Raw genomic sequence first — 13,966 nt, 5'->3', positions numbered from 1 at the left:
GAGTGGTGACAACAGTGGAGGTGACCAGGAAGCCTCCTCTTGCCTCTCCATGGCTGCTGCTGTGGCCTCCCCCCCTTGGGGAACTCATAGCAGCTGCTGGGAAGTAGGTGGGGAGGAGAGGCTGTCACTGCCCAGGCCAACCCCGCAAGACGCGCTGACTTTGAGGGGCAGGCGGAGGGCAAGGCTCCCCTGGCTGGGGAGAAAGGGGAAGGGGAGCACAAGAAGTCTTGATTTTTTTAAATATCGAAAATGCTTTGTTCATCTGCATCTAATCTTGTCCCTTTCTAACATTTATTTTTGGGTGTGTGTTTTTCTTTTGAGGGTGCTCAAAACAGTCCTTTTGAGGGACTGTTGTTTTGTATATAAAAAGTGTAACAACTCCAGATCCTGCAAATGTCTCTCTGACATCATGATCCACTGTCCGATTTAGCCAACCACAGCTACAACCTCAATTTGACTTATTTAGAACCCTGCGCTGTGTACCGAAGCTTTTTCCACTACTTAGGGCTGCCATACATCTGGGTTTCCCCAAACTCATCCGGGAATTGGGCAGCGAAATGGCATCCGGGCTGATTTCCACTGAATTAGCAAAAATAACTTCAACTGACAATTCAGAATATGAGTAGTTAATGACTTCACTGTGACTGTGGTTTTATTGCATGTAATTGATGTTCGTGAAACTGAGGCTTTATGTCTTAAGATTTTATAGTTTTATGGCAGGATGCAAGGTTGGTTTGTCAGCCTTGGTTTCCAGACTCTTTATCATCTTGGTTGCCCTCCTCTGCACACCTTCCAGTTTGCCAATATCCTTCTTCAAGTGTGACACCCAGAACTGGACACAGGACTCTAGGTGGGGTCTGACGAAGGCAGAAGAGAGCGGGACTATTGCTTCCCTTGAATGGGACACTAGACTTCTCTTGATGCAGCCTAGAATTCCATTAGGTGGCGGTGTTGCTGTTATTTTTGCTGCTGCATCACACTGTTGACTCATGCTAAGCTTATGGTCTACTAAGAAACTGGATGTAACCATATGGGGCAAATGTGCTGGACAATTGCATTTCTTCATAAAGTTCCCAGGTGAGTTGTACATATACACAGTCAGGAGTCTGGGCTTAAAGCAATGGGCACCCAAGTGGTGGCTGCTGACACCCAGGGTGTCACCAGTGTCTCCCATGGAGCCCATAAGGGATATTGTTTTTCCAATTCTGATGGTTTATATTGCTATGACATTTGTTTGCATAATGCACAAGAATATCTAAACTAGTAATTTTGGCAATGATTGGTGTTATTATAATTTTCATTGTGTACTGATGTCATTTCAAGTTGCATAATGAATGGCTAGAGTTTTCCTTTCCTTTTCTTTTTTGAACTCTACAATTATTTTTTTCTTTGAGATATATGCAGTCAGTGGCACTTGATAAGGAAGCTGAAGGCCACTTTTGTCCAAGAGAGAGATTGTTGTTATTGCTAAATTTGTTCCCTGCATCACACCCTAAATTCCAGGGGTGCCAACTTGAATAAAATATTGGGGGGGGCAGGTAAGCCCCACCCCACATACTTGATCACAAGAAGTGGCGCACTCACAGCATTTGAATGGCAGTGCCCATTGACCTGAGGGGGCCTGGACCCCCAAATATTTTTTGATCAATCTGTGTTTTTGGCAGTTATACACAGTTTCTGGCCCTGATTTATAAATCTGGATCAGACTCTATAGGGTCCAAACTAACCCAAACCTGATTTGCCCTGCACTGCATCCACACCCAGATCACGATCATGATCCAGAAAATAGAGTTCTCTAGTCTGGAGCTGGTCAAGAATAAGAAAACAACGCAGAGGAAATGGATGAGACACAAATTTATTCAAAGATCAAGATCAGAGGTCAGAGTGAATGATATCCCAGGACTCCTCAAGCTCTAAGATATGGACACACACACACACACACACACACACACACACACACTATTTTCTTCCCCTTATTAGGCTTTCCTTGTTGTTCAGGTCAGACCTCAGCACAATGATGTAGCATTTAGGGGAAAAGATGCAACCCAGTAGCCCAGCACTGGAGGACAAGATGGAGAAGACTTCCACGGCTACCATGTATTTCCCTTTGGTGCTCAGGTAGGTTGGAACAAAGGTCAGCCAAACACTGCAGAAAACCAACATGCTAAACGTGATAAATTTGGCCTCGTTGAAACTGTCAGGTAACTTTCTGGCCAGGAAAGCCACAAGGAAACTCACAACGGCCAGAAAACCCATATAGCCCAAAGCACAATAAAACATGGCAGCTGAACCCTCATTGCATTCTAGGATGATCTCACTCTTCAGTGACTGCATGTCTGTATCTGGGAATGGAGGGGAAGTACTTAGCCAAAGGGTGCAAATGCCAGCTTGAAGGAAAGAGCAGGAAAAGACCACGCAATTGGCCAGCCCCTTCCCCACCCATCTCCTCATTCTGGATCCTGGCTTGGTTGCCATGAATGCTAGAACCACGGTGATGGTTTTGGCCAGAATACTGGAAAGGGCCACCGAGAAGACGATGCTGAAAGTCATTTGTCGGAAGAGGCAGGTCCCTTTTCCAGGCTGACCAATGAAGAGCAAGGAGCAGAGGAAGCAGAGAAGGAGGGAGATGAGGAGGAGGTAGGTGAGGCTGCGGTTGTTGGCTTTGACGATGGGAGTGTCCTTGTGCTTCACAAAAGTCGCCAGCACGAAGGTGGTGATTAGGGAGAAAGCCAGAGCGGAGACAGCTAAGCTGAGCCCTAACTTTTCTCGGTAGGAGAGGTAGCTCAGCCCCCTTGGAATACACCCTGTTTGGTCCTGGTTTGGGTAGTTTTCTTCTGCACACTTGACACAGGAATCCATATCTGGAGGGTGGAGGGGGGGGAGAAGGAACAATTAAAAATGTCAAGATGATGACCTACATCTCCTGAAAGAATCAGTTGTGGCAGGCAGTGAAAGTGTTCTTGAAATTGTTTGACAAACTGCAAGAGATTGGACACCCATAATTTCAGGGAGAGGGTTTGAATGTTGCTGAGCTTGGTCTAGTACATGCATATCCTCTAACATTCCTCTGATAAAAATAGGGGTGTCCAGTTACATAAACATATTTTTATTATTTATACTTTGCCCTGCTGCTCTGGGTAGCTTCCAACAGATATAAAAACATAATAGAACATTAAGCATTCAGAAAACATGAAACATACAGGGTTGCTTTCAGATGGCTCAGGGGTCAGATTATTTTATAGCCGCTAACATTTCCCCAATCAAGCTAGGGAATTCCTAAGGAAAAGCAAGGCATTCTGGGATCAAATCAGAAACCAGGATGGCTTCTGTAAAACCAGGGCTGTCCCTGGAAAATAAGGACACTTGGAGGGTCTAGTAGATGCAGATCTCGTCTAAAACCAAGAATGCACTAGGAAGTTCCCTTATTCCCATAGTATATTCGAGCTGCTTGTTTTTATTGAAAATCTTCATAAATTAATTACAAAATAAGATGTATTCCAAAAGGGAAAATAAAAGTTTGGTGACAATTTTGTGCGTGCTGTGCAGGGCTTCTTTTAGTAGTAGTAGCAGCTGCAGCAGCAATAACATCATCAACAAACAGATAGGTAGCCGTGTTGGTCTGCCATGGTCAAAACAAAAAAAAATCCTTCCAGTAGGAAGGAATTTTTTTTGTTTTTATCATCAACAAAAACAACAATTTTATTCTTATCCCATCCATCTGGCTGGGTTTCCGCAGTCACTCTGGGTGGCTTAGACCCTATATAAAAACACAACAAAACATCAAACATTAAAAAAGAGAATATCCTATGCACACAACAAACAAACCAATAAATCAATAGAAACCAATAATAACAACAATAACAGTTTAATTATACCCACATTAAAATGACCACCAGCCCCAAATAAAGATCTAACCAACCCCAACCCCAGCTCAATAAAGCAAAACAGAGGAAGTAAAATTAGAACGGTTAAAAACATTGTAAAACTAGGCTTGCCCTATTCTTTTTTCCCGAAGTTGTTGAACTTCTGAGGAGCCTTTCAGGGCTCCCTAGGCCAGCTGGACAGGAGCATGGCAGAAGGGAGCGCTTTTCCTTCCAGCCTCTTGGCAGCAGCAAGGTCCCTTCTGCACTGACTTCCCTCTCTTCTTCATGGGAGCTTTGATGTTTGCCTTCCTTCTACAACCCTTCCCACGCAGCCATGCTTCCGGAAAACATCATGAAACCCTCAGATGGGTTTGGTTTGAGATAGCCTTTCATTCGCCAGGCAACTGTTCATTTTGTTCAAATATTTTTTGCATTCAAAGAAAGCAGAGGTGAAATATATCTTTGAAGGAAATGGGAAGAAGAGGGCTGTGATGTATTCAGTTCTCTGTGTTTGCCTGAGCTTGAGCCCCTGTGTTCTGATTCGATCGCAGAACGTTTCAGGATTTGGGCTACTGCCATTGGCCCTTAAACTCTAAGTTATGATGCACAGCTTGGGAGTTTAGACAGCCAATCACATTGAGAGTGGGAGTGGCCTAGCTCTTCAGAAGTGTATACAAGTAGTTGCTTTGCCCCTGTTGGCCAGTTCTGTTAGTTCAATAAAGGTTCTTGCTGTTACCATTGTGTCTCGCTTTGGGGGAACCCGGCTGCACTTCAATACAGAGACTGACAAAGGTTCAGTAAAGGGCTTTTCTTTAGGTGCGGAACTCCCAGAGAATGGATCCCACTTTTCCATTTTTAAAATATTCATCTGATTGATCACATGGCTGATGTGTGTGATTTAAATACCCCTTAATAGTCTGTTTTAAATTAAAAATATATTGTTATTTAATCCTGCCTTTCTTCCAATTATCTCAATGCAGCTTATATCATTCCCCTCATTAGATCTTCACAATAATCCTGTTTGGTAAAATAGTGACTGGCATAAGGTCAAAATGTCCTTTTTTTTAAAAAAAACAAAGTTTTAAAAATGAAGTTGCTTGTTTAGTTTTCTTTAACATATATATTGCAGAATGCATTCAAGGGGACATACATTTCCCAAAGAAAGGAGGAGCAAGCATATTATGCTAAGTAAGAGTCTTGATATCTCTGTCCATGATGCCTCTTACCCTTCTGATTAGAGATCGTCCCTTCTGGACATGGAAAACAATCATAGCAGCAGAATTTCTCTCCCTCCTTCTTTTTCCTGCTGGAGCCGGGATAGCAGTTGTCATTGCACACAGAAACTGGCAGCCCCTGCACAGAAACACGCACAGGAGCTTAGTAGGAATATATGAACCCTCATGATGAGGAGAGCATGCATGGCCAGCTGGGTCTGTGGACCCCAAATCAGCGTTTCTCAACCAGGGGCCATATAACCCCTTGAGGCCCCCAGGATATTCCAAAGGGGCCACAGGTGAAAACCGCATAAATAGGGGGCCAAAACAAGAGACTAGGGGGCCAGGTTTCAGTCGTGTGAATTATTTACTCTGCCTAACATGGAGTGGATTACTGTCATCATGCCCGGAATATGGAAATATGAAGCAGAGATAAAGTAATTAAACAAGAAAAGAGATAATGCGGGATTTGACCAAAACAAATTCTGGAAAAAGGAAGAAACATTCAAAAGTGTTGAAATTTGTTTGCCTCGCTGTCAGGCAATCTCCATTCTCCAGATGTTGGCAGATTATACTACACCTCCCATCATCCTTGATCATTGGCTATCCTGCCTGATGGTGATGGGAGTCGTAGTCCAACAACATTAGGGGACCCAGCGTTGTTGTTTTTTGTTTTTTTTACAATATCTGGGATGACTCTACACTCATGGTTTATAAGATTAAGAAAGGGTTAAGGAAAGATTTTCAAGATGTAAGAGCCATATTACGTTTAGCTTAGAACGTTGATAATGCATTATTAAAATGGGACACCAGAGGGTGCTGCAGAGCAACCAGGAACCAGGCATTGAGGGGAACAGCTGTTTTGTAAGTAATGAACGCTTTTTTAAGCAATTATGTTTTAGAACGATATAGTTAAAATCATTCTAATGACATTAAAAAGGTACATCCAGCTCTGGTCTCACACTGCTACATCTCACCTGATTAAAGCTTTTATGCCACACAATCTGATCATCATAAATGGTTAACTTTTTGCCAAAAGGAGCCTGAGGGTTTAATTTTCCAACTTTGGCTCTAACCACTGAACCATTGGGGTAAATCCTCCAGTTTGTAACATCGAAACCTACAACTAATTCTGCATTTTCATTAAAGTATACAATATCTCCAGCACTGTTGTTGAATATGATGCTCCGTAGAAATTGATGGACCTGGATTGAAGAAAGAACAGTCTATGGTAGAAAATCTTAAATTAACTGGAGATTCAAACACCCATTGGACAGAGAATTTACTTTTTTTTTCAGAGCCAAATTGATCTGTGGGAAGAATCAACTCGGTATGGATATCTAATCAGTATGGATATCTAATGAACTAACATTAAGAACTAAAAAAGTGGAACTACAACCTAGGACACTCTTGGATCATAATTCATCACTGTTGGAATTAAGAAGAGAAGAAAACTCACCTTTCAGATGGAGACTAAACGAAGGCTTATTAGACAATAAAAATTACCTTGCAGAAAGCAGGAAAAAAACCCTGAGAGATTATTTTGAACTAAATTTGAAGCAATGTATGGATATAAATGTGGTTTAGGGCACAAGTAAAGAAGTAATGCGAGGTTTTTTTATACAACAAAATACTCTGCAAAAAAAAAAAAAAGATATGAGAGAAGAAAACGAAAGAGTTACTAGATGAACTGATTGAACACGAAAAACAAATAATTAAAAAACCAGGAAATGAATCAACAAAACAGAATATAAAGATACTACAAACCAAATTTTCAATATTGGTAAATCAGGAAATTGAATGGAAAATAAAATTGATAAAACACAAATTTTGAGTTTGCAAACAAACCAGGAAATTGCTAGCATGGCAGTTTTTAAAAAAACCCCAAGGAAGTTGGATGGGAAAATGAGGATAAAATTGATCCATATTTAAAGTAGAATGACCTACAAAAGATTCCGAAAGAAAATATAAATCTTTTAAATGCACAAATAATGATGATGGAACTGCAACAAGCAAGAGGACAAGCTAAATTAGAGAAATTGTCACAACCAGATGGACTTTCAGCTAAATATTACAAAAAACTGCAAGATCAGTTGGCACAACCATTGAAAGATGTAATGAATAGGATAATGAATTTGAGTCAATTGCCAGATTCTTTATTATATTACATTGGTAATTCCGAAACAGGTTTCAGATTTACTTTTAGTTAAAAATTACAGGCCGATCTCACTATTGAATAATGACTACAAATTATTTGCCAATATTTTGGCAAACTGTTTGAAAACTGTTTTAAAAGAAACAATCCACCAAGATCAAGCTGGCTTTCTACCTGGCTGCCAGAAGAAAGATAAGACAAGGAATATAATAGACATAAAAGAGTATCTGGAGGCCAGGAATGAAAAGCAAGCGGCTTTGATGTTTATTGATGCAGAGAAGGCCTTTGATAATGTTTCTTGGATTATTATGAAAAAGACAATGGAAATGATGGAATTTGGAGAGCCATTCCTTAGAGGAATTGATGCTATATATTCTGAGCAGAAAGCCATGCTGATTGTGAATAATGTAATAACTGAAAAATGTGGAATTACAAAGGGAACAAGACAGAGTTGTCCCATGTCACCATTACTGCTTATACTAGTCTAAGACATCCTAGCAAGAAATGTAAGAGCAGATGAAGGAATAAAAGGAATTATGGTGAGGAGTAAAGCATATAAACTGAAAGCTTTTGTGGACAACCTTGTGATAACAGTTGAAGAACCCCTGGTCAACATACCAAGGCTGTTAGATAAGATTCAGAAATTTGGCAAGTAGCCGGTTTTATGAAATCAGTTTGTCTGTCTATCTATATCTATCTATCTATCTATCTATCTATCTATCTATCTATCTATCTATCATCTATCTATCTATCTATCATCTATCTATCTATCTATGATCTATCTATCTATATCTATCTATCATCTATCTATCTATCATCTATCTATCATCTATCTATCTATCATCTATCTATCATCTATCTATCTATCTATCTATCTATCATCTATCTATCTATCTATCATCTCTATCATCTATCTATCTATCTATCTATATCTATCTATCTATCTATCATCTATCTATCATCTATCTATCTATCATCTATCTAATCTATCATCTATCTATCTATCTATCTATCTATCTATCTATCTATCATCTATCTATCATCTATCATCATCATCTATCTATCTAATCTATCATCTATCTATCTATCTATCATCATCTATCATCTATATCTATCTATCTATCATCTATCTATCTATCTATCTATCATCTATCTATCTATCTATCATCTATCTATCTATCTATCTATCTATCTATCTATCTATCATCTATCTATCATCTATCTATATCTATCTATCTAATCTATATCTATCATCTATCTATCTATCATCTATCTATCTATCATCTATCTATCTATCATCTATCTATCTATCTATCTATCTATCTATCTATCTATCTATCATCTATCATCTATCTATCTATCTATCTATCTATCTATCTATCTATCTATCTATCTATCTATCATCTATCTATATCTATTTATCTATCTATCTATATCTATCATCTATCTATCTATGTATGTATCATCTATCTATCTATATCTATATCTATATCTATCTATCTATCTATCTATCTATCTATCATCATCTATCTATCTATATCTATCTATCTATATCTATCTATCAACTATCTATCATCTATCTATCTATCTATCTATCTATCTATCTATCTATCTATCTCTATCATCTATCTATCTATCATCTATCTATCTATCTATCTATCTATCTATCTATCTAATCTATCTATCTATCTAATCTATCTATCATCTATCTATCTATCTATCTATCTATCTATCTATCATCTATCTATCTATCATCTATCTATCTATCTATCTCTATCTATCTATCATCTATCTATCTATCTATCTATCTATCATCTATCTATCTATCTATCTATCTATCTATCTATCATCTATCTATCATCTATCTCTATCTATCTATCATTCATCTATCTATCATATATCATCTATGAGTATGTGAAGTAAATTGATTTAACAATTTTTTAAAAACCTAATAAATACTACTACTAATGAAAGTTCTTCCTGCTGTTCATGCAGAATCTCCTTTCTTGTAACTTGACACCTTTGGTTTCAGTCCTACTCTCCAGAGCAGGAGAACACAAATCTGCTCCATCTTCCATGGGACAGCCCTTGAGATACCTGAAGATGGCTATCGCATCTCCTCTCACTCTTCTCTTATCCAGGCTAAACATACGCAACTCCTTCGACTTTTCCTTGTCAGGCTTCATTTCCAGAGCCTTGATCATCTTGGGCTCCCTCCTCTGCAGGCAACCCACTATCTGCTGACAGGAATGGCAAAGAGCCAAATCTGAAAACCAGCCCTCTTTACTCCACTTCTTCTCTCCACCGCAGCACCTCTCCTCTCCTCCTTCCACCCAGTACACAGCTCTGGACTGCAGGGGTGGGAACTTAGTTACCTAAAAAATTATCTGATTTAATTACCTGCCATGGTTCCACATTCTGAAATGCTCTTTTTTGTCCTTTTTTCAATCTTCTATGCATGGATTTGAACTGGAATATAGCATTCAGAGCATGTGCCACAGCATAGATTGCATTGTAGACGTTGTAGCTGTGGCCAGTCATTTTCATTTCAAACAAACCTCCAGGAAGACTCTCCAGATTCTCTTCCCCAGTGCAGGTTTTATTCTCCTCTCCTTCCCACTCCTTGGACATTGTTAGCAAACAGCCAAAAGCCTGTTCCCAGAAGTCTTGAATAAAGCAATCTCTTTTGAACCACGAAGGTCTTACCATCTGAAGGAACTTTTGGAAACCCTCAGGCTGATTTGAGTGAACTGTGAAAGATATGGAACCATGGAAGGTTTGTAAATCCCAATTCTTTTGAATAGAGTGTGATGCAAAATCCCAGTGAGATGTAACAATCCAGACTTTGCCCCGGAATGGCAATTCCAAGAATGGTGCTACAAAAATGAGCATTCTCAAAGCCTGAAAGGATGGAGGTTCTCCATACACAAAAAACACATTGGCTTTCTCCTTGAAGACAGTTAAATAGTATTCTACACGTTGTAAAACATATTCTATAATCTCATCCACATAATTCCATTTTGGTATTCTCATGATGAAGGCATAACAGATGCCGTTTTCATCAAGTATTGGGACCATTGTCTGCAAAAACCTGTCCCCTTTGTCATCATCCACAGCCCAGAGCCCAATCCATGTCCATCCAAAATGTTTGAGTAACTGCACAACCCCGATGTGCTGTTGGGCTTCATTTGGGACCATCTGGTACAAAAAGGGGAATAAAGTGTTGGCATGTTGTATTGGCAAAAATGATCCATAAGTGAGCTGAAATAAAATGCACAAGTATTCTTCATGTGGTCTTCTCTGTTTGGCCACCAAACCATTTAGCCACTGCCATGTCACCCCCAGAAGTTTATATACAATAGAACAAATGTTCCAGAGCATGACCAGACCCGTCTCTGGCAGTCAGAGCTGAAACAGGGAATTGGTGAGCTGAGCCAGAGGGTTGGAAAGGAAAGATCTCAGTACAGAGCTGTTAACTTAGGTAGTGTCCAGAGGAGACAGAGAAGATTACGTCTCCAATAAGAGCAAAGTCCCCATCCACCATCTCCTGAATCACTTTTTGGCATCTGGATTTTTGTCCTGCTCCAGGGTAGACACTTCCCTGCCTTCCTCGCTTGATACTGCCTTCTGGTAGCAAGACGATTTGGCTTTCCACAGACTTGGCTACAGTAGGAATAGGGCTCCCTGCTATGTCTCTGCTCATTTAGTGCTCACGGTTTTCATTATGCTGGTTTGGTTCATGTAGCTACTTCAGCTTGGCCCTTAGTGGGTACGATGGCCATGGATGTTGTTGAGCTATATGTCACCTACCATAGCTGCAAGGGTGGTATGGACTTTAAAATGGAAAGTTACTTTTCTTATTTCCTGGAAAGAATGGTTTGGTGAAGTTTTGGGATTTGATAAGAATGCCCCCAAAATCATATTTTATTTAATCTCAAAAGTGGCAATTAATATAGAAATAGATGCTGGGAAAACTGGAGGCCCTCTATACAAAATTGCCATGGAAATAATGATCTCATGCAAAAACAACTTCAAGTACATTTTTATTTTTTTCTGAATAAATTACATTTACTTATGTAACATTGTGATGCAAAGTTATTTTGGGGGTAGTTTTGTTGATTATTGATAATAATTCTTAAAGAAATAAGATTTTAAAAAATGTTTTAAAAGTTCTTCTCTAACAGAATAATAAAAAAAAAACATCACTTAAATATGCTAGAAAGGGCACAGATAGTTCCAATATACAACAATCATCTTGGATAGGATGGGAACTGCAAACACAGAGAGAGTGAGCTGAGCAGAGCTATGAGGTTCACGTCAAAGATGGAAAAACCTGAAGAGAACTCTGGAGTGAGAAGTTTATCAAAAGATCAGTATTGAAGACTGTTCACAAGCTCTTGCCTGTGAGGCATGAGATCGGCTTCTGCAAAAAAAAAGTGTGCAACTTCCTCAAACCTCCTTCTTCTGATTGATTTTAAGAAATTTTCCATCTCTAGCTGCCACTATCCAACTTTAGGTCCATGAGACAAAGGGGGAAATCAGGGAATAAGACAAGGCTTTAATATTGGGAAGAAGGCAATTAGTGGGCCAAGTGAGTCATTGATGTGAAGAGGGACATGAGGTGGCCTGAGGACCATTGCTGCTTCCTCCAGATATTTGGTTGTCCTGGGTTTCTCTACAGGGCCCCACAGAAGAGTTCTCCCCAGCCTCTGTGTCCCACAGCATCCCGAGAGTTCCCAACTCTGGAGTAAATCATGGATAAAAATGGATAAAAATGTTGAACCGTATCTGGGGAGTGACAAAGCCCTGAGTCACTTCACTGCAAATTTATCTCAAGTCTGATTTACCTCCAGGATCAGCCCTGTTTTCAAAGAGCTGTGAATAAACCTGGTAGTATTATCACTTGGACTGTATTTAACCAGTTGGCTATCCAAAATATTGCAGGCCATGTTTTTGAAATCATGATATTGTGCCACAACTCTGAACTATCTGTACTTGCTTGCACACAGCTTACCTGTGGAGTCTTGTAGATGGCTGAAATGACGGCCACGTTGGCAGAGATTTCAGAGATGCATCCTCCAATGAGAGCTATCAGGTTGTTGTGGTTGTGACACTTGAAGTTGGGGACAAAGCGATGTTGTGCAGAAAAGAGGCTGAGAGTGGCCTTATAGGTTGTCTTTGCAGTGTAGTAGCTATTGAGGGTGTGAAATCCCAGCGAGAGATTCGATAAAATGTTGGGATTTTCATTGATCTCTTTGACAGCAAATGCTAAGGCCAGGATGTGCTGGTAGTTCTTTGGCACTGAACTGTAATAAAAGTAGTAGATGACACAAATACTGAGAGAAGCAAGAAAAATATGTGTGTCCTCTTCATCTTTCAGCTCATCTTTCAGTTATTACAATCAAACAATAAATAAGATGAAATTGCATCAAGTAAGTAAGAAGGGATTGTTTATTATCTGGAAATAGCAAGGTAACTGAGGAGCGTTTCCCACTTACAATATGTCTTATGACCAATTTAAAAATCACACGACCCCCCTCCCCCAATATATTACCTCTACCTATTTAAATGCACCAGAAGAGGAATCCAGAGAATATTTCCAAATGCTCCTCTCATACACATACTCTCATCAGATTTGATTTTGGGTCCAGTGTATTTACAGTTGCAGCAACTGAGTGGAATTGGTCATATGTAATCTGGAGTAGGCTGAAGGAAGGGCAGGATGAAATCAAGAGGAAGGATGGAATAGGGTGGTATGCCTGGACCAAAATAATATGAAATGAAAGTTTAAAAGACCAGGTGACTGAAAGACAATGGGATGGTATAAAGATGAAGGCCAAGGATGGTAGGGAACAAAGAGTAAGAAGTAGTGTGGAGAAAAACAAATACATGCAAATTCCTCCACCTAGAGTCAGAAAAAGCCCAATGAAAGTACTGAAGATAATTACACTTCAATGACACTTGTGTGAGAAAACTCACTAATGCTTTGTGCTAACAGTATAATGCAGAAGGCTAAATAGATATGAACAAGCTTCTGACACGACACTTTTCTCACTCCCAAAATGAACCCTTTTCCTTAAAGACATATTCCCAGTAATTATATTCTGAACATACGTTGCAACAAGTGTTGTGTGTGTGTGTGTGTGTGTGTGTGTGTTTATGAGAGAGAGAGAGAGAGAGAGAGAGAGAGAGAGAGAGAGAGAGAGAGAGAGAGAGAGAGAGACTTACATGGGCTCATCAATCACAATCTGTGTCGGCTGTTCCATGAAAGAGAGGAGATTGTAGAGCAAGAAGACCTGAGAAACAATTTCACTGATGACCAGGTCTCCCGGCAGGTAAAACTCATGAGGAATAGGGAGAGGATCGTCGCGTATGCTGCAATTCATGGAATATGCCTGGCAAACACTATGACACAGCAGCACAAGCAGCAACATCACAACCAGCAGGATTCTTCTGTGAAAAGGGTCTTCCCACGAAAAGCAGCCTCCCATGTTTCCCTGCAGAATTGCATGTGGTTCTGATCAGGATTGACTTCAGCAGGAGCTAGCTTTCATGAAAATAATCTGGATCAAATCATTTTTCTGTTGACTTTATTCTTTAGGGGTGAGTGGTAATTACTTAAAAAAGGAAAAATACCTCATACACAGCTAAAGTTATCAACGGCCTGATGTGAAAGCAGGCAGAAAGGGTGAAACTTTGCAAATCAGTTTGTGCAAAGGAACAGAAATAATGCC

General features: G+C 39.7%; 1 protein-coding gene across 1 annotated transcript; it reads right to left on the bottom strand.

Moving 5' to 3' along the window:
* Window positions 1–1,959: 1,959 nt before the first annotated feature.
* On the bottom strand, window positions 1,960–10,935 carry LOC309362391 (vomeronasal type-2 receptor 26-like; the record flags this gene model as incomplete). Its single annotated transcript, XM_081931740.1, has 5 exons — window positions 1,960–2,861; window positions 5,090–5,216; window positions 6,055–6,282; window positions 9,633–10,493; window positions 10,744–10,935. The coding sequence occupies 5 exons, from the start codon at window positions 10,933–10,935 to the stop codon at window positions 1,960–1,962; spliced, it is 2,310 nt and encodes a 769-aa protein (XP_081787866.1).
* Window positions 10,936–13,966: the final 3,031 nt, after the last annotated feature.

The sequence above is a fragment of the Podarcis melisellensis genome (genome assembly GCF_964234715.1).
Source record: "Podarcis melisellensis genome assembly, contig: HAP1_SCAFFOLD_74, whole genome shotgun sequence".
In the NCBI taxonomy this organism is placed as follows: Eukaryota; Metazoa; Chordata; class Lepidosauria; order Squamata; family Lacertidae; genus Podarcis; species Podarcis melisellensis.
Note: the sequence above shows the minus strand (reverse complement) of the source record. Positions and strands in the feature narration are given on the sequence as shown.